This window comes from Hoplias malabaricus, chromosome Y (assembly GCF_029633855.1).
Source record: "Hoplias malabaricus isolate fHopMal1 chromosome Y, fHopMal1.hap1, whole genome shotgun sequence".
NCBI classification, from domain to species: domain Eukaryota; kingdom Metazoa; phylum Chordata; class Actinopteri; order Characiformes; family Erythrinidae; genus Hoplias; species Hoplias malabaricus.
The window spans coordinates 60,760,118-60,787,651 of NC_089820.1; the positions used below are offsets into that span (position 1 = coordinate 60,760,118).

The window sequence follows — 27,534 nt, forward strand, 5'->3', positions numbered from 1 at the left end:
CGGCGCCTTCTCTCCTTTATTTCTTTTCTTTTATTCCTCCTCTCCTTCTTTCTCCTTTCTGCGTCTCTCGCTCTCTGCACTCTCGCTCCTCCTCCTCTTACGCGCATGCGTCACGCGCCGCGCGTCATCAGCAGACCGAGGGCGTCTCATTTTGTGCGTGAATGTTTTTTTTTTATTTCAACAGCCCGTATTCAGACAGACGTGATTGGCCAGTAGGATCACTATCTGCGCCAGGATTGGATGAAAGGATTCGTTCTGAGCTAGGATTGGTTACCCTGGCTATCCCAGTGCTATGATTGGTTGAAATGAGCTTTATGTGTTATGGTCGGTTCGAATATTCCTTCTTGTTTGATAATTCGCTAACGTCACATTTGCTGTGCCAGGATTGGTTAAAAAGATCTATTCTCTGTTGTGACTATCCAATAGCATAGCTCCCGTTCTACTTTCAGTGACATTATCGAGCAGTAGCATTCTTTGATCATTGGTCCTGCACAAGGTTGTTAAATGTACAGTATGCTCCAAGACATGCTGAAGTCATCTGTTCTTCTGCAATTATTGTTTAATTAAATTTTATTTCTAGTGCTAGGCCTGGCCTAAAATTACCCTCCTACTCTACAGATGCATAGTTTCCTTCTCCAGGTTTGACTAGTAGTACTGTGCCCACATACGATTAGCTAGTTTTAGGACAGACAACCCTAGGAAACACTATCTAATAACTCTTCCTAGGAGGACTCCACTACTGCATGTGCAGCTTTAAATGCATCTCCACACCTGAAAATATGTGCATTAAGCAGTACACCTGGTAATCAAAGCTCAGGTTTATTTCAACAGGTCAGTAGATTCTCAGTGACAGTTTTGTTCTTTCTAAAATCTATACAAGCCACGACTCATGATCTCAGAATGATTTACATCATTAAATTTAAACTGTGATCAGTTTCAGAACTACAGGAATGGTACATCAGTGCAAATCCAGTTGTTTAGTCGGATCCTGAGGTGTGCTACAAGCTCAGAGAGAGGGCTCTTAGAAATACGTTTCACAACAATTTTAAAATGATATGTCTCTTCTGCTAATCAGCACGGTATGGAATGGCAAAGAAAAGTCACATTATTCAGAGGGCTAGCATACTCTGCCCCCCAAATACAAAATAAAAGTCTTTAACTTAAATAGTACAGGCTTTGGAAAAATACAGTAATTATAAATTAAAAAAACAAAACATGTACAAACTTTTTATTTTAAATATTTGATCCCTCTATTTTTTTTACTCATTTAAAAGGTGAGGTGTTAGTGTTTTTCCACAGGTCAGAGTTCATTTTTTTTAATATCATTGTAATCATTATTATTTTATGTGCCAAGTCACGTTTTGATGAGTCCTTCAAGGAAGTCTTTCTCCACCATCTCCTCAATGTGCTGCCGGGCTCGGCTCCAGAACATCTTCTGGCTCTCGGGTTTGGTGTGTTTGTGTGTGTGTGGTGTGTCCGAGGGCGCAAGGACAGGACTGGGGCCTGAGCGGCTGCTGGCTTTGCTGCTGAACACCTGACTGAGGAGAGTGAAGAAGGGAAGGAGCTGCTCCATGCTGCGGATCCCGTACAGAGTGAGGGTCAGTCGGCCCGGTTCCCACGATAACGGTCGGCCGCAACAGTCCTCCTCAGGGTTTTTCTGGTGGGAAATTTTGACTTATCATCATTGTGAGAACTAAATTTCTCATTTCTACATGAGTAACTGTGTAATCAACTATGGACCCAAGCCCTCAGTGACTGTGTTTACCTTTGCTTTTTTCCTCAGCAGCTTGGCCAGTCTGACTACATAAGGCTTGAACTCTCTCTGATGAGTCCCCTGCCTCCGAACCTCCAGACCAGAGTCATCGGAGGCTTCTGGGATAAAGGCCCAGCGATACCTGCATTAAAAAAAACAGGCATGGAACACTCAGTTCCCAGGGTGTCAAGTTTCAAGGGACACATTTACAGGATTTAAATAAATAATAAATTTGAAATTTAAAGCTGTAGATCTGGTCACAAACATCTGGAATTGTGGCAGGCTCTCAGAGGGCAGGGCTAAGGCCAGGTCCAGCAGCTTGCAGGCAGACAGGTAAAGGTTGAGCCAACGCTGGCTGTTGTAGGAGGTAGAAAATCCGTTTCCTCCAGAATATGTTGTCTCCAGCCCTGCAACAGAGGGACCTGAGGTCCTACATACAAAGACATACACCAGTATGGTATCATGTATGTTGTAAGACTCATTGCTCATACTGATACTTGATACTGGACACTCTAACTCTAGGTTCATAAGTAGCTGCTCCAGACGGTCATGTTCCTTTGGCAATGTTTTCCTACTGTGATTATACAAACTGTAATCATGGAACTGAATGCCAGCATAAAGCTCTTGTATGGAGATGAAAATTGAAGTGTTACCTAGTGATGTCCTCATCTGCAGTGAGCTCCTGTTCCATCAGCAAAAACACCTGGACCTATAGAGAAAAGGCCGTAGCCACAGCTTAACACAGTACTACTTAGGTTTTTGAACATCTCTGAATCTGAAATTGTTACAGAAGTATGAGTGTGTGTAAATGTGTGTGTGTGTGTGTGTGTGTGTGTTCTCACCAGCTCAGTGATCATGGTAGGCCACAGAGAGGTGAGATGTTGTGGAGACATACGCAGGAGCAGAACTCTGAAGAACAGAAAAACCTGTGCATGCAGGATAGGGACCTGGGGCAAACGCAGACTCTCCACCAGTCGCTCTGAAACACACAAACACACACACCTTTTTCTGTGAAAGGTCCCACACTTGTAGTAAAACAGAGAAAAACAGGGCTACCTTGATTTCTAGAGTGCTTTTTATAAAACACGTGTTAGATATAGGGCTATAATAATCTCTGGATCTTCTTTCTTAGTGTGTGTGTGTGTGAGTGTGAGTGTGAGAGAGAGAGAGAGAGAGAAAGAGAGAGAGAGTTGTTACCTTGTATATCTGGCAGGTATTTCTGGTACTGGTCCACCTCACTACTGTAAACAGTGAAAGCAAGACGTTTCAAAAGCATTGCTCTCTGCTCCAGCTCTGCATCTCGATTAGTGAAAAGGTTCAGGGAGCTGCTTTGTGCAACTGCCACACGCGCTAATGAGGAAGAAACACACACACACACACACACACACACACACACAAACACACACAAACACAATTACACACTTTCCTATAACCACTTAATAACCTCTCTAACAATATGAGGGTGCATAAGGATGGTCCCTGTAGAAATTAAATGGTAGTATGTCATCCATTATACCCATAGTGGGGAAAAAGACACATTGTTTACTACAGAAGATACATACTATAATACATTACATGAAGTGTAGAGGTCAATATAGCTGTCTATTGCTTTCAGTATAAAGGAAGGGATCATTTGTAGACAAAACAACTTTAAATGATAGTGGTGGCTAAGAGCAAGGACCGAAGAAGGAATCATGATTACATTTCTTTATTAATGGAATAACCATTGGTAGATTCATTTTATTTGAAGGTGGGTTTTAAAGACACACTCACTCATTAAATCCCTAAACGTAGTCTTATCATGGGTCATCAGATGGTCAATGATGGCTCTCCAGCTGAAAGAATCGAAAAACTGAGTCAAAACAAAGTAACGGCCCTCAAATCAAGTTAAAATTGGACTCCACACACTCACTGGCTGACACAGGATGAATCCATCTGAAAGAAGGTGTGGTCCATAAAAAGGTCAAAGGCTTCTTTTTTCCAGGCTCGACGTGTGTACTGATATCCGCTCAGGCTGCTCAGCAGTTGGATGCATGCTCTGTAACTCGGAGCATTATGGGCGCTGGCATGAGGAAACAACAGGAATACAAACCAGAATTAACAACATCAAATCCTGTCAAGGGTTGTTTATGCTGTTCATGTTTACATCACTTACAATCCCTGTGCAGTCTGAAGCACCACACAATTTGGACCAGGCAGAAAGGAGTTAGACAGCTTCAATGTTTTCTAGATTGACTGAAGTGGTACCACATTAGAACAAGACTACACTTATAATGGTTTATAAGAGGTTTACAATTTGTCTATTAATGGTTATTAATTACTCATTAAAAGTCACTAATAATAATTTTTGGGCGGGACGGTGGCGCAGCAGGTAGTGTTGCAGTCACACAGCTCCAGGGTCCTGGAGGTTGTGGGTTCGATTCCCGCTCCGGGTGACTGTCTGTGAGGAGTTTGTGTGTTCTCCCTGTGTCTGCGTGGGTTTCCTCCGGGTGACTGTCTGTGAGGAGTGTGGTGTGTTCTCCCTGTGTCTGCGTGGGCTTCCTCCGGGTGACTGTCTGTGAGGAGTTGGTGTGTTCTCTCTGTGTCTGCGTGGGTTTCCTCCGGGTGACTGTCTGTGAGGAGTGTGGTGTGTTCTCCCTGTGTCTGCGTGGGTTTCCTCCGGGTGACTGTCTGTGAGGAGTTGGTGTGTTCTCTCTGTGTCTGCGTGGGTTTCCTCCAGGTGACTGTCTGTGAGGAGTGTGGTGTGTTCTCTCTGTGTCTGCGTGGGTTTCCTCCGGGTGACTGTCTGTGAGGAGTGTGGTGTGTTCTCCCTGTGTCTGCGTGGGTTTCCTCCGGGTGACAGTCTGTGAGGAGTGTGGTGTGTTCTCCCTGTGTCTGCGTGGGTTTCCTCCGGGTGACTGTCTGTGAGGAGTGTGGTGTGTTCTCCCTGTGTCTGTGTGGGTTTCCTCCGGGTGACTGTCTGTGAGGAGTTGGTGTGTTCTCTCTGTGTCTGTGTGGGTTTCCTCCGGGTGACTGTCTGTGAGGAGTGTGGTGTGTTCTCCCTGTGTCTGTGTGGGTTTCCTCCGGGTGACTGTCTGTGAGGAGTTGGTGTGTTCTCTCTGTGTCTGCGTGGGTTTCCTCCGGGTGACTGTCTGTGAGGAGTTGGTGTGTTCTCTCTGTGTCTGCGTGGGTTTCCTCCGGGTGACTGTCTGTGAGGAGTTGGTGTGTTCTCTCTGTGTCTGCGTGGGTTTCCTCCGGGTGCTCCGGTTTCCTCCCACAGTCACACGTTGGTAGGTGGATTGGCGACTCAAAAGTGTCCGTAGGTGTGAGTGTGTGAGTGAATGTGTGTGTGTCTGTGTTGCCCTGTGAAGGACTGGCGCCCCCTCCAGGGTGTATTCCTGCCTCGCGCCCAATGATTCCAGGTAGGCTCTGGACGCACCACGACCCTAAATTGGATAAGCGGTTACAGATAATGAATGAATGAATAATAATCATTTTTAACAGTGACCTGCTGTTTGCCAAATAGTGAACCCACATCCATCCACACTGTTAAAGCTCAGATGTCTGGATACTGACCTTACTTTGTCTTCTCCATCAGTGGACATTAACCCTGTCTGCTTCAGCACATATTTGTTAATAAGTTTAACTATGTAACCACAACGATTCATCAGTTAATCTCACGTTAATCTCACGTACAATGTCTGTTTAGACACTGATGATAGCGTTGGGCACCTAATGAATAAATTCACATCCTCAGGTCCTTCTGTACGTTCTGACACTTTCGGTATTAGACCAAAAACAGGTAATTGTTTTCTTTTTTATATCTGTGTTAAAAAAATAATATATGAATTACCGTTAAGGTGTTTACAGTCCAATTAATAACCATGTATTAATCAGATTTTTAAACAATTTATAAACCTCTATTAAGTGTAGTCTTTATTTAAAATGGTAGCATGAAGTAAATGTCTGCTAATGTGGTGTGTACCTGTGGTTGCGGAGGTAAGGAACCACATAGTGCATGATATTGACCAGCAAGGGAATCACTCTCTCTTTCTCATCACTGTAGAACACCATGTCCAACAGGTGAGCCAACACCTGGAACACACAAATATATTATATTTATATGATTTATGTGTTTCTTATAATACACTGTTGTAATACTGTTGTTCATATGAAACCCAAGGCCAATTCGAACTGAATACAATGCACTGCAGGCAGTGTAGGAAGTGAAAAACGTATGTTGCACCTTAAGAGAGGAAACTGAATGATGCCATTGTAGTGGCAGAGTATAAGGGGTGAATACAGAATAATGAAATATCCATCACAGAAATAATTATTATTTTATTATTAGTGTGTTTGTGTCCAACATGTTACCTCTGCTAGCAGTGTGAGGGCGTGAACACTGTAGACAGATGGAGTGAAATTGGATGCCTCCATCACTGTGAGCATTAAATCTGAAACACACACACTCATGTGAGACCTTTACCACATAGTCATGCAGACCAATACAAAATAACAACATTTACACCCAGATGTCCTTTTATACCTTCAACATCTGTCTCTAAAGTGGCTCCATCCACCACGATCTGAGGAGAAGGCTTGACTTCCAGGTTCCTCCTGAGCCAGGTGGTCTGCTCCAGGGAAGACCCAGCTATAGTGCCAATCGCCTCCACGATCTTATGGGTCACATCCTTGTAAATCAGTGAAAACGTGACATTTAAAGGTGTAGAAAATGAGAGGAAAGGAAATGGTCTTGGTTGCATTGACATACACAGTATATTGGATAAAATTCCACACTTCAGTTTGTGGATGAGGAGAATGGCAGTGATATGAAAATACCCAGTAAATTGTTGTTAAACACAGCCCTGAAATCAAGGTCAGGTTTACAATAAGAAATATGAGTCAAATTAGATCTGACAACGTGAACGTAGAATTTGTTTCTCGGAAACTGATCAACTTTTCTAACCTGTAGCTCCCGCTGGTCTTTCTTACTTTCCAGAGTGGGGTTCTTCAGGATAAACTCATTCAGAACTCTAAAGGGAACCACAGAAACGCACTTCAGACGTGAGGTCATAGTTTACAGTTGGTCAACACCATAAAATTATTGACTGCAAGCAAAATCTCAAAGAAAGAAAATGTGTTCAGAGTGAACATGGCAAGAGTGTAAAGGCTCTTGTGCTTTTTGTGCGAGTTTACCCCAGAATTAGAAACTGTCCTGGTGCTGGAAGGCTGAGCTGCACTGAATCCTTTAGCAGTGCAAGCAGTGAGGGCCAGCTGTCTACCAAACTGGACACTGGAATTCTGCAGGAGACACAGGAGAAACACTCTGTAATGTGCATAAGATCCACACAATCATACAGAGGGAGACATGCATAGGGACATGTATATACGAAGTGTAAAAGGCAGCACGACCTTTTCATGTGACTCACCTCTGAACATAAGCATAGAAAAACTGAAGCATGCAAACCTCAAGGGACAGATGTTTCTGTGGGAAGAGACAAAACTGCAATTAGATAAAAGAATTAAATCATGGAATACCATATTTCCCCTTTTTATTATTAACAGTTTGATGTGGAATATAAAGCAGAACTCAGAGGGGGTGGAAATCAATAAAAGAATGGCCATTAATTTAAATTCAAATTTGTTTTTAAAACCTTTTCTTTGGCGATAGCAGGTGGCTGTTTGAGGACTTCCTTCACTGTCTGCATCACAGTCTCTGTTCTCATGGCATTTACTGAACGAACCAGATCCACAAGCAAGAGCTGCTCCTCACTGGCTGTGGGAATCACCTACAACACAAACACATACAAGAGATACAAATTACCTACAGAATAAGCAAGAATATATAATCCTATATTAGTTTGGTCTAGTCCAATCAATAGAAAAGTTTCCATCCGCAAAAGTCTACCAACAGATTTATGAATTAACTACAGACTGTCAGGAACTAAATCTACGTACTTTGACTACTACTACAGAGATGGAAGGTTCTCTTCATTTTTGCCGTGTACTGTCGTGCTTCCCAGTCCTACTAGCACTCATTCATGAGTTCTATGAACTACATTTCCCAGGATGCTCCTGAGGAGCTCTCTCCTGAACCCACCATTCAGATTATCTTACACCAGTCTGGGTCACCGGAGGATTGATTCCCTACCCCTGTGTTCCCATTACTCCCATATTCTTTTTCTACTCACAGCTTTTGACGTTTCCTTGTTTCCTATTCTTAATTTTGACCACTGCTACTCCCTTAAACCTTGATTAAACCTCCATTTCTACCTCAAGCACCTGATTTTGTTTGCAGCATTACATGTACCTTGTTCCTCACCGGTGTTTTGACCTGTTTCCTCTCGTTCCAGACATAAGCAATGGCGGCCATGAAGTGTGTTCCATGGTTCATGGAAACGGGACCCAGAAGCTCCAGGATCTGCTGTCGGAGATTCTGGTAGAGCGTAATAATAATATGAAATAGTATGAAAATATAATTCTAAAGCATTTATTATGATGCATTTCATATTTTTGTAGATATATGAGTCCCTCAATAAATAAAAAAAAAACAAGCAAGCTCATAATTAAAAAACTAGTCCAGGTCAATTCCTTTCTACCTTGGTGGAGCCCAGGTTGATGTTGGAGTTGCAAGCAGCAGCAGCTCCAGCAGGTCTTTCTGAACTATCGGCCAAGAACAACACATTCCAGAGCAGCGTGACCGAGGACATGATTGTGTGGAGGATGGACAGGATTCCAGCTCGAGCCTCTGCAAGGTGCTTCTGGTCCACACTCACCTGGAGCTGCAGAGGAAAAGGTACAGGATGCACACAACAAAACATAAGCACATATTCGTATGGAAGATCACATCCACACAGACATCAAAACATTTGCTAAATATCAAAACTCCAAATGGTAAACACACAGCACTGTGATAGAGGCAATTTAAGATGGGGAATCTCTTTATCATTATGTTAGGCTGCATGATAAGCAGGGGTGGTGGGATAGTGAGGGAGAACTGCTGTTAAACTGTAGGCTGCTATGATTTTCTCTGCTTCCTGTTTAAATAGAAAATGTCAGAAGTGGGCAAAATATCACTTTTGCCTTTAAAAATGATATGACAAACAACTGTACTTAATATGATCAAAAACGTGAACTAACAAAGCAACCATGGCTTTAAAAGATTCAAAATTGGCAGAATATTGTAGTGTCAGTAGTTCTGCAGTTTAAGGATTGTGTAAAAATAAAAAGGAGGATCTTGCACCCTCACCTGGTGATACTGAGAGGAAGGGTCCAGTAGACAGTAGTGGATGATGGCAGTCATCCCCTCCAACACAGTGAGAATGAGATCAGGGGGAATACACAGTGCTATCCACTGGGGCCTGTGATGATACACATGACATAAATATATAAAATATATCAATAAATGTATGACATTGCAGACATATGTGTATACATTGAAGACATGAGGATTAGTCAAATTATAATGAACGAGGGACCTCCTCTAAGGCATTCTGCAGGTAGACAGCGCCATCTTATGGATAAACATTGCCATAATCATATGTGCAATAGTGCTCTTACTCATGAGCAGCGTTCTAAGCTAATTTTGTAAACTCTACACCGTTTATTTACATTTAGGTGTGTTTATTAGGTGAACAACATATTTCCTCATGATCAGAAACTGAACATGCTGCAAAGGGCACGTGGCATGTTCAAACAAGGTCAAAAATATATAATTTATTGTCCACCAGTAACTATACCCATGATATTTCCACACATCCCTGAGTCAGTACCTGGTTTCTGTGAGTCCAGTCTCATAGCGGTATTGCTGGATGAGGTTGTCCAGGTTCCTGCAAAGCTGCAGCGTGACCGAAGCCACGACGCGGCGCAGCACCCGGCCCATGTACGGCAGTGTAGCCGTGATGAGGCTGATCCACTGCGGGTGCATCTTACAGGCATGGTGCTGATGTAGCGCTCGGATCACAGCACACAGGAACATGCCCTGGGCAGTGATTGGCTGGCCTGGCAGGTACTGCAGTGAAGCCATTGGCTGCTGGGGGTTCACATGCTCCACTTCACCTCCAATGATCTCAAAACCACTGCAACTAGCTCCACCACCAGTAGCTCCACCCCCTGAAGATCCAGCCCCCTGGAGCCCAGTATCTCCACCTTCATCATTGGGCACCAGAACATGATGCTCCAGCACCACCAGGCTTTGTAATAACCGCAAGAGCTGGGACTGTACAGCACTACATCCATCCAGCTGGTCTTCAGACAGGTTTATAATGCTCTCCTCAGTCATCCCTTCTTCTACAGAGGCCATATTAGAGCCTCGGACCTGCTGCTCATGCCACTTTTGTGCGCTAAAGATAGAGGAGAGCAAGCAATGTAGTGCCACTTTCTGGACCTTACATTTAGACAGCACATCACTGATGAAACTGGCAAATCCTTTAGCTGAGCCACCAGTCACTTTGGCAAGCTCACAGAAAAGCAGAGTAAGCACCTCTATGCTGGTCAGCTGCATGGCCCGGTTCCCGGCCAAATCTTGCGCCATTGCCGTCACGTGTGCCGAGTAGTAACTGCGTAGGAAATATAGGCAGAGTGAGATCACGATCTCCAAGTACATGGCGCTGCGGAAGGAGTGAGAATGGGAGTCCTGCGGGATCGGGCAGTAGAAGTCTTTCCCCATTACTGAGACACGATGACGGGCCAGAAGGTTCTGCAGCAGAGAAAGCTGAGGAGTGTAGGTGTTGTTAATGCTCGTAGTGCTGATGGCACTGACAAATCCAGCTGGAGCTGTCCGTAGCATTGCGGCTATGGCTGAGAGTGCATGTAGGGTTCGAGAAGAGTCGTAGAGCTGAAGGTAGAGTAGAACGTGTTGGTAAAGAGGATGGATGTTGAAGCGGGACGGGGAGGTTGAAGATCGAGATGCCGAGATTCCAGAAGCTCCACCACTAGGCGAACCCACATCACTCTCAATCTCAGATACTTCACCTTCCCCACAGCTGTACCAGTTCTCCAGGTCCAGGCTGTCCCCAAAGAATATGCTGGGGGGTCGACTCTTGTCGGCCTGGTTTGCCTTCCGTCTCTCCTCCTCTTTTCTCTTGGATTTCTTGACCTTGGGCTTGGCTCCAGGAGACTTGTCAGCCAAACGCTCCATTATCTTGCCCTTGAGGCTCAGTTGGGTGCTGCTATGGCTCCGTTTGCGAGCCTGGAGGTCATCTGCACATAGGCTTTGCTCTGGTGTGCCCCGTCCACTGCTGTCTGGCAGTGTGACAATGGAAGGAGAGGAGCTGTGCCTGGTTATTCCTTCATGAGGTTCATCGTTTGCAGTATCTGTAGAAGCCACAGACAGGAACTCTAAAGTTCCTCCGGCAACAAGTTCAGGTAACGTTAAAGCCTGGGTGCCTGGGAATGGCCCTAGATTGACCTGTGGCTCGACAGATATGTCTGAAGAGGAGTTAGAGCTGTCAGAATCTGTTTGAGGCCACGCCTCTGGAGGTGAAGGGGTCCCAGCCGAACTTCCTTCCACAATCTGCACGACTCTGTCCACCAATTCCGCAAGAACAGCAGAAACGGACCCATCCAAAGAATCCTCCTCCAGAGAACCAGCCAGATCCCCAGCATTTACAGCAATAACAGTGCCATCCAGTTCATCAAAGCTCCCATTGTCCACAGTGGAGGACTGGGAGCCACTGGAATCAGAGCTCTGGGGCTCCCCATGTTGGTCTGGAGGCTGATATTCTCCACACAGTTGTAGGTTCTCACTGCTAAGGCTCAGCAACGACAGACTGTCGCTCAGAGGGTTGACCGTCAGGCTGAATGGTTCCATGTCATCCAGGGGAAGGCCTTTGCACTGCACTACTCTCAGGTTATCCCCAGACAGTCTGCAATATGCTGGAGGACATACAAAATCAGTGAAATAAAGCAAGAAAACAGTCAAAAACACAACGTTTAGGGATGAGTCATATAAGAGTACAGTAAACGATAGGGAATTTGTTGTTAGTGAAATATTATACTTCCAAAATAAACCATTTTGGATGTATCTAGAGTAAACAGGCTTTTTGTCTGATGCATGATCTTGTGGACTAAGAGAGCAATACATATTGATTTCCTATTTGGAGTCTACCAACAGGCTTTATATACATTCATGATCTGCCACTGGATGACACAGAATCCTACAAAAAACACAAAAGAATATTAGAAATCTATTCTAAAAAGACTAAAATAAAATAACACATACTGTCAGAACAGGCTGCATCCCCAATGCAGGTGAGTTCAGATGGCTCTGGTTCTGATGGTTTGGGGAAAGCTCTGGCCCAGTGGCGCTGGGCTTGTACGCGCTGGATGGACACACGGTGGGTTTTAGGATGTAGCAGCAGCAGCAGAAGTGGCTCCAAAACTCTGGCAATATCATGCCTCTGTAAAACCTGGTTCAGCCAGGCCCGGCCCACAGCACTCGCAGAACCATCCCAGTAACTCAGACTGTCCAACATGATGAAAAGAGACCTGTGTTGACAAAAAAAAAACAAGAGGGAATATACATTGATACCTCTAATACTGCATGATGACCCATTTTATTATGATCAAGCATTTGCATATGTACATAATAGCTTATATATGAAAAGTGGGCTTTAACCTAAAATATATTTGCATTACAAATGTCCTAAAATAGCTAACTTCAACCAAAACATATGGTAAGCACATTGGGGAATTACCTGTCAAATGTGCGGCTGAAGGGGGACGATTTGGTGATGTTTAGGTCTCTGGTAAGGTGCCACAGAACAGAAAATTTCACATGGGCCTCCAAGCGAATCCTCTGAAAGTATATAAGAGAAATAGAAATTGTGTAAATGTCCTATAGAAAACACAAATATTCTTCACAATACGGCAAACATACAATTAATACCTTTAATACCTTTAAGAACATTTGTTGCATTTCCACTTATTTTTATTTTCTCAACACCTGACAAAGTAGGATTCCTATCAGTTTACTCTATAATAAAATGCACGTTGGCCCACCTTGTCACGGTGCATGAGCTGCTGGCTGATGACATCCTCACAGATGCTGGATGAGGGAACAAGGTTGTGAAGCTGATAGAAGAGCTCCACACTTCGTTGGTGATACTGAGGAGTCGACTCCCCTAACTGCTCCCAAAGAATCAGTGCTACACTCTAGGAGATAAAAAAGAAAAAAATTGAACATTTACAGAGGATTCAGAAATTATGACTACTGCACAGAAAAAGAAACAGTGTCATCAAAAGCTAATCACCAAAAGCTATGTGCTAGCAGTGCCCTCTTGTGGTCAACCTTCAGCCTGCTAAACATGATTGAATGAGGTGCTCACATGGAAAGAAAATAAATAAAGTTAATAAGCACCTTAAAATAATCTGTTTTCTCAGCTATGTATTTCAGGATGCCCTGGGTGAGTGGTGGTCTGATCACTACGGCAACGCGGCCCTGGCTGGGGCTCATTGGTTGGCTGGAGTCGGGACTCCCCACGCGTTCAGCCGTAACCATAGCAACAGACTGTGTCAGGCCCACCAAGTCCATCACCAGAGAGATGGCTACAGCCTGAATGCTGAAATCTGTCGCCGAGCAACAGGCATCCATTAGAGTCTGCAGCCACAGTGGAAGGAGAACACTCTCACCTTCTGGAGACACACACACACACACACACACACACACACACACACATTAACTTTAGTGATGTACTGATGTATTTAATCGATTGTGAAATATGTCATTGTGAATTAATATTGTTGAACGTTGATAAATAATTTGCTTCCAATTACAGTGTGTTCTCACCTGCTTGCTCTTCTCTGCTGGGAGAAGACTTCAGGTTGCCTTCAGCAATGTACACAGGGAAACTAGAGCACTCCAAAAAGAGCTGACAGGCAGCAGTGAATGCAGCCACACATTCATTCTGCTCAGACACACACTCGCTCTCCTCAGGCCCCATGACTCTCAGTGTATCCATCTTTGAGGTGCCATCACCTAGAGCGATGTAGAGCTTCACCAGGCTGCAGAGGAAATGCTGGAATTGCTCCAGACAGCGCTGCATCACCGGAGTATCCTGAGGTTTACTGTGCGGGGCAGAACCCAGCCCTCTGTGTTTGGGTTTCACGGGCCCAGGATCCTCACCTTCTGGAAGCTGAGCTGTGTCAACTTGCTGCCCGTTCTCTGCCTGGTACTGAACAAACTCGGAGAAGCCACTCTCTGAAGAACGACTGTTGGCAGGATTCTCTTTCTCTTCAAACACATCCTCAGTGACTGGAACATCTAGCGCTGGCTGGAGAGCCTACAACAGGGAGAGAACCCTTTATTATCCCAATATTGATTTATAAAATCTGTCGGAGAAAACATAATGTATATAATGCAGATGATTTATACATTTAAAATATTTAAATATAATATAATATAACAAAATGTTTTTTAGTATGTTTAGTACCAAAGGAGCAGTCTAAAATGTCTGGTATAAAATACTTAAGCCCAATTGGAGCTGGATTTGTTTTACCAGAGGAAGGCCAGTAATGTAATTTTAAGTGTTCTGAGTGGCTTCAAATATCTTGGATCAATAACTCAAGACACTGGCATCAGTGTTTGCCTTCTAATGTAGTGTATTCTGGATAAAGTCTTGAAATGGAGAGATCTAGTTAGTATGAAGTGAACAAGATCATTTCTACTGGTTCCCATTACACTTTATTTAATGTTAACGCTTTGAAAAGTCTGTTAATACCTCTCTTCCTCACAAGTGAGTGGACAAGCTGCTGCCCTATCTATGTTCATAAACTCCCACAATGCACTTCACTCCTTTCCACCTAGCCCAGTCCCAGCAGGCTACGGGACAGACAGCCAGGACACCACACTTCAATGGGTCCCAGCATGAAGCCCTGAGGAACCCCGGAGTGGGACTCAGGTGGCAGTCGAGCTCTGGGGCTCTGAGGGACTTTGGAGCTTTTTCACTGAGGTCGGATGGTGCGTGGACAGGTTTCACGCTCCAGCGGAGTGGATCTACCCCTTGGGGACAGGGAGTTAGCCTATTCTCCTCAGAGACAGAGGGATGCAGCTGAGCACGAATCACTCAAACCTAATGCTTCTGTGCTCTGGCACCACCAGGGAGTCTGGCATGGCTTTCACAACACATACACACACACACACACACATACTCTAACACACAGGCTCAGTCAGGTAGGAGACAGGCCACTGCACATGTACCCTCACACACTGCAGTTAAAGGCCACTGAGTGAGGGACCTGGACCATCCGGCTCACAGGGACAGAGGCATGCAACCACAGGCTTTGACCGGATGGTTGTTTCCAGGCCAGAACCCATTAAGACCAAGCAAGAAAGCAAAACTGGACAGACTTTTACTGTTGGGACAGAACTAAGCACTCGGGTGCCAGCATGCTTCAGGAGAAAGGCTGATAACTTTTATGTACAACCCTTTTATGCACAACAATTTATGTACAGTTAGTTTTTAATGTGTGGCAGCATATCTTGTCAAATGCGCTTTACTCTAGTGACTACCAACATCAAACTCTTATATTAAGCTTTAGTTACTGTCTGATAATTTAAAGACCCCTTTGTTGAGTTCTGCTGGGCGGTTGTGTACTGCACAGTAACAAATAAACAACAGATAGGAACTGTAATAGTTTGCATCCTGTTGTTTGGACAGACATTTGGCATCTTTAGCTTATACACAAACATTTCTAAAACTCACCCGGCGGCCCTCGTGGTCCTGGGCCCCTGGTGTGTTGATAGGTGGGAGTGTTAGTGGGGAGACCAGTGGCGGCTGAACTTTGCTGAGGATTTTAGAGCAGAGACGCAGGCAGTGTGTGAGTTCCCTCAGACACAGTGCCCTCAGGTGGACAGTCAGAGCAGAAACCATCCGCAACAACAGCTGGGGCAGGTGCTCCGTCTGGATTTCTATATACGTCTCCTACAGAGAGCGGGTGAGAGCCATTAGCACATGTAGTCCATCTTTGTTTCAGAATTATGGAGAAAAAAAAACATTTAGCTCCATATTTTTCCGTATTGAATAACAATAGGTTTGTGTTGTTTGTTACAATAACAGAGGTTTTAAGTAACAAATTGATTAGTGCAGTTTTATATATAAAATATATTCTATATTTCAGGAACTAATAAAAATACACAAACAAAATTTTACAGGTTAAAATTGGGCGTGAGATTATTTCTGGTAATTATGAAACATAAAAGGTGATTCCACATGCTTTGACCTGTAAGTGTAAAATTGTGTGCAAAGCTCTGATTTACCCTTCAATAACATAATGAATACAGTGGGATCCATATACATATCGTTGTTGTCCAATTAAAAACATGCATCTCCCAAAATAGTATCTTTACAGGAGAATTGAAAAAACCTTCTTAACTTTCAATGGAAGTCAAGGTAAAAGATTTTATTCCATGTGGGAGCATTTCTATTGGTCCATTCATCATGCTATTTTCACATAATGTGAAGGACAGCAGCTGTGTTCAAATAATAGTAAACTAAAAATCAACAAAAATGGAAAAACGTGTCTCTAACTGGACAGTGACGATATATAACCAGATCTTAATCTATTGGTAAAGCACTGCATGATTGTCGGAAGAAAAGTAGGCCAGTATAAAGAGAGCTGAAGAATAATAAGAGCAGTTCCATACCTGGCAGATTACTCTCATGCTTCTAGTGGGCTTTGAGGAGCAGAGAGAAAGACAAAGAGAGATAGAGAGGGTGGAGATGTTCAACCAGAGAAAGGTAAGCAGAGTGTATGAGCAGAAAACAAGCCAGTTTAAAATCTCTTAAAGGAAGGCTGCAAGTTCTCCCTCTAAAGTTTGCAGATAAAGTCACTGTTTGATCTACAGAGCAAAGAGAAATGATCAAGGCTTTTCTACAGAGCTTCAGCAAAGGGGAAGGCATGAGATTATTCAATAGCAGGATGCTAAATTAGGCTCGCTAAATTCAAAAGAGCTCACAGAGTATTTTCGCATTGTGTAAAAGCATTGTTACATTATGATGCATCGTTCTAAATGTGTTGTTTCAGTTGAAGTGGCTCTGAAATATTTGAATTCTTTCAATGAGGTGAAATGTGTAATTTAAAATTCAAACGTTCATGGCCACTGCTGAGTAGCACTAAAATGACAATTGTTACTTTATTCAAAAAATAACAAAAGATAAGCATTTTTTTAAATTAATACCTAAATATTAGGTATTAATATATTCACGTTCAGAACCACTAACATCAAAATCACTGTCTTTCAATCATCTAAACCAAAGCTCACACATACTTTTGGTGACAATATAATCCCCAAAAGCAGAATAAAGTTATGCACATTCTTTTCCCGTGCTTTTCCTTGATGGAACCTGTTACAAATAGCGCGGCCAATACATACTTCTCGCGTCCCGTTTTCAGAATACTTCAATTTTCAATTCAACTCAATTCAATTCAAGGTTTTTTTTCGTCCAATAAAATGAAAATGGTCATAGTTCTGCTAGGCAACAGTTACACTAAAAACACAAAATGAATGGGAGAATGATTGAATTCTGAATTACAATTATACTTTACACAAAAAAGACCTAATATTTTCAAGCTCATTAATTCATTCATTTTCTGTAACTGCTTCATTCTATTCAGGATTTCACTGGGTCCAGAGACTACCTGGAATCACTGGGCACAAAGCGTGTCTGTGTGTGTGTTTTATGTCCTTTGATGGACTGGGGCCCCATACAAGGTGTGGTCCTGCCTTGTTCCCAGTGATTCCAAGAGTTTTCAAATAGAAAAACAAAACTGTGTATTGCTTTTATCGTCTGTAACACACTTGATCCACTAGATTCCGTTTCATTACAGATTAATCACTGAAAAGATGATCGTGATAATGAAGTTGTGTGTTATATACCAGAGAGACAATGTCCAACAGGAAGTCAACTAGCTGACAGAACTCCACAAGAGAAAGAGCTGAGGCCTCAGAACCACTCTGAGTTCGCCTACGGAATAGAAGCAGAAAACATTTTATTCAGAATCTCTATTGATGTAATTTAAAAGATGCAACATAAACATATAAAATGTGCCTTGTGATAACATATGTTCAATATAAGGTAATATATAATTTAATATATTAATATATAAAACTAATAACGTACATGTTAAATAGTTCGCCTGGCAATGTATAATTTCATAAACAACCAAATAAATACAACACTCCACTGAAATAGATCAAAAACTTTCAGACTCACCTGCACCCCTCCTCAAACCAGCGCGCGATATAATCCCACATGTAGTAGGGCTCAAAAGAGTTGAATAAAAGGTTGGCTGTTTTAATGAGTTCAGCTGTTTTCTTGTTTTCTCGCAGTTTGCTACAGAATACAAACATTTATTATTTAATATTCAGCAGTGAACACTAGCTGTGACCAGCAGTGGTGAGTGGACAGATCTCTGCTGTACCTGCTGAGCTGAGTCTGGTCTTTACTGAATGGGTTCTGGTTCTGAAGGTCCAGTTCGACTCGGCACTGTGTGTGCAGTGTCCGAAACACTTCTATAAGGACATCTTCTAGGATCGCAGGGCCTACAGCACCCGGACAGACACAGTATTTGTGTTGAAGGTAGACGTTTCAAAGATTACGTGGTAAATTCTACATTTTTGGTCTTATATTTTCCATGCAAAATGGGCAAATGTGCAATTATTTGTCATTGTACAATGTACAACTAAATGTGTCTTCCATATTAGACCAATCTGTGGCAGTGAACACACACACACACACACACACACACACGATCTTTCACATGTGGTATCCAGCTCTATCCAGTAGGCCATATTTAAATAACATAACAATAAACTTTGTCCGTTTGAACATATATAATATTGTCTTTGTACATTTTAAAATGAAATATATGGACAGCATCCTAATTTTTTAGAAATGGAGTTTATGTATAAAGTATTATGACAGCTGTACCAAGCTCTGGTTTGTCAAGGAGGCTGATCAGGATGCGGAATGGCTTCAGGTCATGCATCAGAGCGCTTTCCTCTTCTCCACCTGGAGCTTTACCCTGAAGTATCCCAACCATGGCCTGGACACAACACACAAACAGACACACAGACATCAAGTTAAACTCAAGAAATAAAATTAGACTGAACACAATTGTCTGTGAGGAGTTGGTGTGTTCTCCCTGTGTCCGCGTGGGTTTCCTCCGGGTGCTCCGGTTTCCTCCCACAGTCCAAAAACACACGTTGCAGGTGGATTGGCGACTCCATGTCCATAGGTGTGTCAAAGTGTCCATAGGTGTGAGTGTGTGTGTGTGTCTGTGTTGGCCTGTTAAGGACTGGCGTCCCCTCCAGGGTGTATTCCTGCCTTGCGCCCGATGATTCCAGGTGGGCTCTGGACCCCCCGCGACCCTGAACTTGATAAGAGGTTACAGATAATGGATGGATGGATGAACACAATTGTCCTCCAATTAGCACTGTATGAAAAGGGAATATCAGCATGTTTATATTAATTGCTCCATAATACAGCCTTGAAGAAGTCATTTACTGTGGCAACTGTGGCATTTACTGTGGCATTTACTGTGGTTAAACTGTTCATAAAGACAAAGATATACATGTTATATCATATAGCTTAATACATGGTTGATAAAACCACATAAAAGCAAGCAGCCAGATTCCCTTGACATTGAACATTACACTGCCTGTAACATTCAAGAGTATGTATAAACATCAGTGTAGGTATGTATGTGTTTGTGTGATCTCCAAAAAAAAAAACAAAAAAAAAAAAAAAAATTTCACGCTCAAGCTACCACACTAAAGCATCAGAAGCTCAGTGCAGTAACTACAGCTACCAAATGAGGGCACTCCAACAAGTGCTTGGAACCAGGTGGAATAAAAGAAAATAAACAGATAAATAAAAAAATAAAAACTATAGCTCCCCCCCCACAAACGAGAAAAACTCCCCCTGAGGAAGCTCACTGCCAGGCCCAGGAGGAGCGAGATGTATCAGACTAGTGTGTGGTTAAAGGCCAAACCACACACACAAACACAACGTAAAATCTCATGCAAGAGTGGTCATCTGTCATTAAAGGAAATTATATATATATTTTTTTTTTTGATCCTTAAAACAAAACTATCAACCAAAACGAAAAGATTATGTAATTCATCTTCGTTATAATATATAAAACAATCAAAACATTTAAAAAGCACTTCTTCACATTAATTTTTTTTTTTATCCTTGTCTTATGATAATTTGGAATTTATTTGTGGCTTTATTGTACATTATTTCAATAAATTTTCATTATTCATTATTTCAAAACTGTGTAATACTGAATAAAAAAGTAAATAAATGTAATAAAAGTGCTCTGCAGTAAGAAGAATGAAAACATATAATATTCAATACCCAGATTGCCTTATATATGTAAATACCAAAGCTCAAGTCTCATTGCCTTGCGCCCAGTGATTCTGGGTAAGCTCCAGACCCACTGCGACCCTGAACTGGATAAGTGCTTACAGACAATGAATGAAGTCTCATTAGTTATATCAACAATACAAAATACATTCATTTATCATTTATCCAAAAAATTATTCTAGAACCCTTGGTGTCGCTGTGTATGAGCGAAGTGTGTGAACGAACCTGAACCAGCATGTCTTTGGAGAAGGTGTTGAAGTAGTGTGTGGCATGCTCTTCCGGATTACTGAGGCGAGTGTTGCGAGGGCCTGTTTTCACACCGTTATTATCAAAACCTGTAGAAAAACGCACACACACAGAGAGAGAGAGAGAGAGAGAGAGAGAGAGAGAGAGAGAGAGAGATTTATAGAGACTGCAGAGAGAAGCTTAAAGTCTTTGTAGCTTATTTATCAGAACTCAAAGACACAGATTTAAACACAAACACAACCATACACATACACACTTACCACAAAAGCCATTCCCAGTATAAGGTTTGCACATAAAAAACAGATCAAATAAAGATCAATTCTAAGTTCACAAAGTGCTTGTGCACAGAGATGGGCACAAATACATTAAAAAGAATCTTGTTACAAATTACAAATACCTGGTCATCAAACGTATTAACATAAATCCAAAATACGGACGTGAGAAGATGTGTTTTACTAAAACACACTGTACACTAAATGGGGGCCTTTTTAAGAATACTTTTTAAGGAGTAATAAATTACAGGGCGGCACGGTGGCGCAGCAGGTAGGTTTCGCAGTCACACAGCTCCAGGGACCTGGAGGTTGTGGGTTCGATTCCCGCTCCAGGTGACTGTCTGTGAGGAGTTGGTGTATTCTCCCTGTGTCTGCATGGGTTTCCTCCGGGTGACTCTCTGTGAGGAGTGTGGCGTGTTCTCCCTGTGTCTGCGTGGGTTTCCTCCGGGTGACTGTCTGTGAGGAGTGTGGCGTGTTCTCCCTGTGTCTGCGTGGGTTTCCTCCGGGTGACTGTCTGTGAGGAGTGTGGTGTGTTCTCCCTGTGTCTGTGTGGGTTTCCTCCGGGTGACTGTCTGTGAGGAGTGTGGCGTGTTCTCCCTGTGTCTGCGTGGGTTTCCTCCGGGTGACTGTCTGTGAGGAGTGTGATGTATTCTCCCTGTGTCCGTGTGGGTTTACTCCGGGTGACTGTCTGTGAGGAGTGTGGTGTGTTCTCCCTGTGTCTGTGTGGGTTTCCTCCGGGTGACTGTCTGTGAGGAGTGTGGCGTGTTCTCCCTGTGTCTGTGTGGGTTTCCTCCGGGTGACTGTCTGTGAGGAGTGTGGTGTATTCTCCCTGTGTCCATGTGGGTTTCCTCCGGGTGACTGTCTGTGAGGAGTGTGGTGTGTTCTCCCTGTGTCTGTGTGGGTTTCCTCTGGGTGCTCCAGTTTCCTCCCACAGTCCAAAAACACATGTTGGTAGGTGGATTGGCGACTCAAAAGTGTCCGTAGGTGTGTGTGTGTGTGAGTGAATGTGTGTGTCTGTGTTGCCCTGTGAAGGACTGGCGCCCCCTCCAGGGTGTATTCCTGCCTTGCGCCCAATGATTCCAGGTAGGCTCTGGATCCACTTCGACCCTGAACTGGATAAGGGTTACAGATAATGAATGAATGAATGAATGTAATATTACATCCAATATTACAACCTGAGAGTGCAGCATATAAAACTGTTGATGCTGGTTGCTAAATAGTGACTAATATGTACCAAGAATATGAGGGCTCAATTTACAAATCTCTGAAAATAAAAATTCTACTCAGTGTCTCCAGCGTGCTCCATAGATTCAGGCTAAATAACCTACAATTCCTTTCTAAACTTGGGAGAAAAATTTATTTTCTGAGAATAAAATGACATATTAAATCATGCATATTGATATTTTTAAATCCACAAATATAAATAATTCTGTTACAGTGTACATCTTATTTTTTCTCTCCAGAACATTTTGAATACATTTAAATGAAATACTGCCCATCTCTGTGTGTGCACACACATTTATTTTTACTAATCGTGTTAACGACCAAACTGAACCCAGTGGTAATAATCCTAGCTCTTCTAATAAAAACAAAAGAAAAAGTCAGGAAGAGACATTGTGTGTGTGAGTGTGTTTGTGTATGAGAGAGAGAGAGAGAGAGAGAGAGAGAAAGAGAGAGAAAGAAAAAGAGAGAGAGAGACTCACCCAGTAGCCAAGCATAAAGCCTACGGTTCAGAGACATGTCTCTCCTCAGAACGACGTGCAGAGCTGCAGACAGGATCCTGATCATGTCCGGTCGAGTGGCCTGAGAGGAAATAGAGAAAGAACAAATAAGTAACAAGTTAAACATGAATCCAGGTCCAGAAACCACTGCCATCAGTAACAATGAGAGGTGGTTATGGCTGTCACTCCAGTAGAGTAACAGTGTCCTAACTACAAATAATGCAAGTGAATGACCTTATAAATGGAGCATTCTATTTTTAAAACCAATACAGCTTTTTATGCTGGCTGTGAGCATCAGTGCACAACGCAATAGGTCGGTATTAATGGGGGTATTAATGGTCACCCCATTTCTATTTCTGATATGTTGTGCTGCTCTGTCATTCCAGTGAAATACAAAATCATTTTACTTGTACTGAAGCTGTTTTCTGTTTGGTCAATAGTTGATTTAGGTTCTGATATGACACACAGACATGATGCGTATAGTTAGGGCTGGTCGACACAGCCAAAATTTATATCACGATATATTTCTATATTTCAGTCGATATGATATGATTCCGGTATCGATATGAACAACATAAAAGCCACAGAAAAACTGCCCAGAACAAACAAGAAACATCAAACAAAAAACTCTTGGCTTTGTCAATATTAATATTTTTAAACTAACTGACTGTCAGTCGGTGACAGAGGCTGTAAATAAGGTGTATTGAAAAAAAAATCATAAAATATCCTATCATTGTTACCGAAACATTTTATACTGCGATAAACATTGATATTAAATTATTGTCCAGCCTTACTTGTAGTGTAAACATACCGAAGGCTTTGCAACCCAATACAACACTAAAATGAACCCAGTTCCTTAAAAACAAACTTAATAATAAAAGAGTACTTGGAAGAAAAATGCTTTAAAACACAACAATTTAAATACAGTGTTTTTACGTTTGAGGAGCCACTGAATGAAAGGAATTTTAAAAAAATGAACGAATGATTACCTGGCTCATGTGGAAAGGGAAACAAAAGAGTATGAGGTCAAGTGTGCTTCTCTGGACTAACACACTGGAGTCCTGGACAGACGTGCTGACAGCCTCCACCTGCAAACACAGAAAAACAAGTCAAAATGAACCAATAAAAGGCATTTTGCCATTAGGGATATGCAGAGATTATTTAGGACTGTTTATTAATGTGTGTATGTTGGTCTTATAACGTAAACAGCATTAAATAACTTCAGGGGGTGCTCAAATATTCATAGCATTAAGTGCTACATTACAGTATACAGTATATAAAATACTGTAGCATTAATAACAGCAAGAGCTCTTTAATTTATAAACACATTTTAAGCATAAGAATCATTACTGAAGTAGATGTTTTTCAGAATTGCATCTACGCACCATGAGCTCGATGTCACTCCCCATGATGTACAGCTGGTCCTCCATTGAGAGCTTGCGATTAAGATGCAGTAGGACATAGCTGACCCCAGGCAGCCTCACAGCCGGACTGGTCAGGATGCTCCCCCAGAGGGCGCTATAAAACGCAGGCTGTTCCACTGCAGCCGCTACCTTCTCCAGCAGTGTGTTCGTCCTTCACAGATAATTAACAAGATTCAGTTATGTTCAATGTACAAAAAAAAGGCATTGTCCCAAAGTACATTTTAAAAACTGTAGATATAACTGCTGACAGAAGATGTAAGCCACCTTCCTATTAATTATCTAGTCTAAATTTGATACTGACCTTTTATTTTTAGCACCAGTGGAACAGTATAATCTGGAATATCCATTTTGTACTGGACATTGGAATTGTCTGAGCTTTTTCAGTTATATTCTAGACTCATTGGTGTGTGAATTAAAATCTGAGTGAAATCTGATATCTGACACAGTCTGACCAGTCAGACTGGATTGAACGCAGGATTGTTGTGACTTAAGGATGGCACGTCTTGCCTTATGTCTCTCAGTGTACACACAACCGCACTATGACTATGACAACCAACACATGTGACTACAGTCTGATCACACTAAACACAGTTGGTCATTTGTAACTTATGATGTGCCCACGGTCAAAATTGGATTCAAGAAACAAATCTTATTGCCCTCTAACCTGTCATAATACTCAGATCCCTCCTCCAGGCCGGGTAAGACCCCCGTCAGAAGTCCCTGCAGACCAGGCTTCAGTGTTTTTCCCAGGGGCAAGTAGTATGTCTCATACAATCCCAGCAGGACAGGCTTTACGGACATTGCGGCATTGGACAGTAAAGGGAAGAGCCCGGAACTAAGGCAAACACAAAGATGAATCAGATACGCCAGGATATTTCATTCAAAAAATTTATTGAGGATATAATTCAAACTAAAAACAATATTAAAATTAATGTTATGGAGCACTGGAATACACAACAACATGCTAACTGATGTTAAACCTATCGCTGTGTTGTTGTAATATTCCCCTGTACATATAAAATGGAAATTAAACATAAACATTTATCTAGAAAGAGAAAGACTACCTGTAAAGGAATAGGTCTTTAGCCAGCCGTTTTGGGCCAATGATTTTGAAAATGATCTCATAGGTTTCCAAGGCTTTGCGGTGGACTCCACTGGGCAGCGCTGGGTGAAGGCACTGGGCCAGACGTTTACCAATTGTGAGCTTCTTGGGCACAACCTGGTACTTGGCATTGTTCTGCAGGACCTAGAGGGTACATGAGGAGCAGAAGAAATATCTTCTTTTACTGCAGAAGACAGAAATATAAATAATAACCAGACATTAATACTGTAACAACTAATGTATTTCAATAGAAACTCCTGATATTTATAGTGTTTTCCATTGAAAGATTCTGAGCTAATATCGATAAGATCATGGTGCTGTTTAAGTCTTTACTGAATGGAGGGCTTCAAGAGCTTATTATATTTTATATAATTTATTCTATATTATGTTCTGTTCTATTATTGTATAGTGCAGTATTACATCGTTAGAATTTATAATTGTTGTTCATTATTACACAGATAGTTCTCACACCTTTAAGGAATCCCTGTGTTTCTCAAAATACCTTGCTATTTATCCATGAGTTAGCAATTACAGTGACATAGCACTTATCTCAAATGTTTGGTAACCATTGTTCTACTGATAACATTTAGAAGATAATGGAACAAAAATGAATAATTGAATTAATTTATAAATATCCACGTCTTTCAAATGTAACTTACACTTTCAAGATACATCATCAGTCAAAACCAGGAAATGGGATTTTAGAGAAAAGGCTTTAAGGTTATTAAGCAAGTTTACAACAGATGATGCAATGGTTAACGTTTCCGTTTTGAGGAAATTAGTAATTGCAGTAAAATTGATTTTACAAGACGGAAACAGGGGGAGGGACCTTGTTGAGCTTGCCAAGCGCTGAGATGAGATCAGCCCATTCGCTGGAGTACTCAAAGTTTTTCAGTGCTTTGTCTACAGCCGCCACATAGTTCCTGTATTTAGAGTCACTGAGCAGCTCCACCTCCTCAGCGTTCATCCTCCCAGACGCTGGCACTAACAGCCAAGTCCAACACAAACCAAACACATCACACCTGCAGGGACAGGGGGGGAAAAGATCACCAAAGTTAAGACCAGGTGAATGGAAAAAAATCATACAAGATGGTGATTTACATATAGAATAAAATATATGGAATTACATAATCACAGACTGGCCTCTGAATCCAAACAACACAGCTTCTACTTAAATGAATACGTGGATATTTCACTTATTTTCAAGTACTAAAGATATTTCTGTGTAATTTCATTGCTGAGATGTAAACAGAGTCATTCAAAGTATTCAGATGTGAATCCATGGACCATCCAATGAAACTGGTAACACTTACAGCCTAGTCTTCCTCACTTGGGTCTGAAAGAAGCCACGCCCTCCATTAAACCCACACTGATCAGCAGTAACTTTGAAGCCACCTCATCATTTCTGCACACACACTGTCGATTTATGTTTAAATACCTTATACACCTTGAGGTTTTACCATTAAGAATATAGTCCACTTGTTGCTTGCCAAACTTTGTTTGACCATTTTCGCCCTCTACTTTAATGGGACACCCACAGACCCACCACAAATTGTAGGTGTGTCTAATGGAGTAGGCACTGAGTGTACACTGTGTTTAAAACCTCCAGCATCACTGCTGTGTCTGATCCACCAGTACCAGTGCAACACAATGACACACAACTGCCACTTCTGCAGTGCTTAGAATAATCCACCATCCAAATGATACTTGCTCTGTGGTGGTCTTACATGGGCCTTGATAATTGAAGAACACAGTATGTGGGGGCTATCACAGTATGCAAAGACCTACATTGTGCAACTATAAGGTCAGAGGAGCTGTTAAAATGCCAGTGGGTGTAGAAACAAGGAGGCAGCTTTAATGTAAGGCTTTCTCAGTTTAGACTAATATTTAAGTCTGAAATCAAGCCTGTCTAAAAGAAATGGGCTCATGGATATTCCAATTGGACAGTTACAAAGGCAGAGGTGTTCATTGATTTCAAAGCACCATTGCTCAGGGTTATTAAGGTATGGTTATAAAGACAGAAATACTCACTGTTATAAAGGTAGAATTACTCACAGTAATAAAGGTGGAATTAGTCACTGCTATAAAGAGAGAATAACTCACTGTTATACAGACAGAGCTGCTCGCTGTCATAACGGCGGAGAGCCGAGGTTGAGGTCTCTGGTTGGGGTTAATGAAGGTGCTGGTGCTGGATCTTGTCTTTCTTTTCACCGCCGTGTTTCAGTGGAGAAAGCGGACACTGGACTTTCCCACAGAATAAACCCCAAAATCCGCGGAAAACACACGACCACCGACGGAAATATTGGGCTAAGGGTTCAGAAAAAGCCTAAACACCTGTCTTTCTTTTCATTTGTTCGGTGTCATTTCTTCGCTCTTCTGTGTTTATACGAGCCACTGACAGCTGAGGCGCACGCGCGATCACTTCCTGTACACCTTTCAAAATAAAAGACATCATGCAGTGGGACTTTTCATGTGTCCAGATGCATGGATCACCAATTGCACAATATAATAATTGTCTGTTCGTCTGTCTATCTATCTATCTATCTATCTATCTATCAAAGAGTTTGGGACTTCAATGTGTTTAAGCGTGAAGCCTTTCATTGGAGCCACTGCTGCTTTGCTTTATGTTGCTTTATTTTGCTTGTTTTGGTAATTTTTCTCATTAT

At 42.2% G+C, this 27,534-nt stretch overlaps 1 protein-coding gene across 1 annotated transcript; it reads right to left on the bottom strand.

Annotated features, from left to right (window-relative positions):
* Positions 1 to 818: 818 nt before the first annotated feature.
* On the bottom strand, positions 819 to 27,232 carry LOC136678790 (protein dopey-1-like). The gene is made up of 38 exons (XM_066656925.1): positions 26,972 to 27,232; positions 25,698 to 25,890; positions 24,831 to 25,012; positions 24,431 to 24,601; positions 23,728 to 23,917; positions 23,332 to 23,430; positions 22,325 to 22,424; positions 20,329 to 20,438; positions 18,664 to 18,778; positions 18,155 to 18,275; positions 17,947 to 18,066; positions 17,610 to 17,697; positions 16,377 to 16,406; positions 15,436 to 15,654; positions 13,521 to 14,013; positions 13,092 to 13,366; positions 12,734 to 12,886; positions 12,430 to 12,530; positions 11,955 to 12,220; positions 9,505 to 11,608; positions 8,982 to 9,093; positions 8,332 to 8,514; positions 8,043 to 8,168; positions 7,387 to 7,521; positions 7,162 to 7,217; positions 6,929 to 7,033; positions 6,699 to 6,765; positions 6,279 to 6,423; positions 6,107 to 6,186; positions 5,718 to 5,827; positions 3,666 to 3,815; positions 3,527 to 3,588; positions 2,951 to 3,103; positions 2,596 to 2,732; positions 2,407 to 2,462; positions 2,019 to 2,183; positions 1,766 to 1,895; positions 819 to 1,657 (listed from the first exon to the last, which is right to left on the bottom strand). Exons 2-38 carry the CDS (start codon positions 25,833 to 25,835, stop codon positions 1,355 to 1,357), a joined length of 7,350 nt encoding a protein of 2,449 aa, XP_066513022.1. The 5' UTR covers positions 25,836 to 25,890; positions 26,972 to 27,232; the 3' UTR covers positions 819 to 1,354.
* Between the last annotated feature and the right edge of the window lie 302 nt (positions 27,233 to 27,534).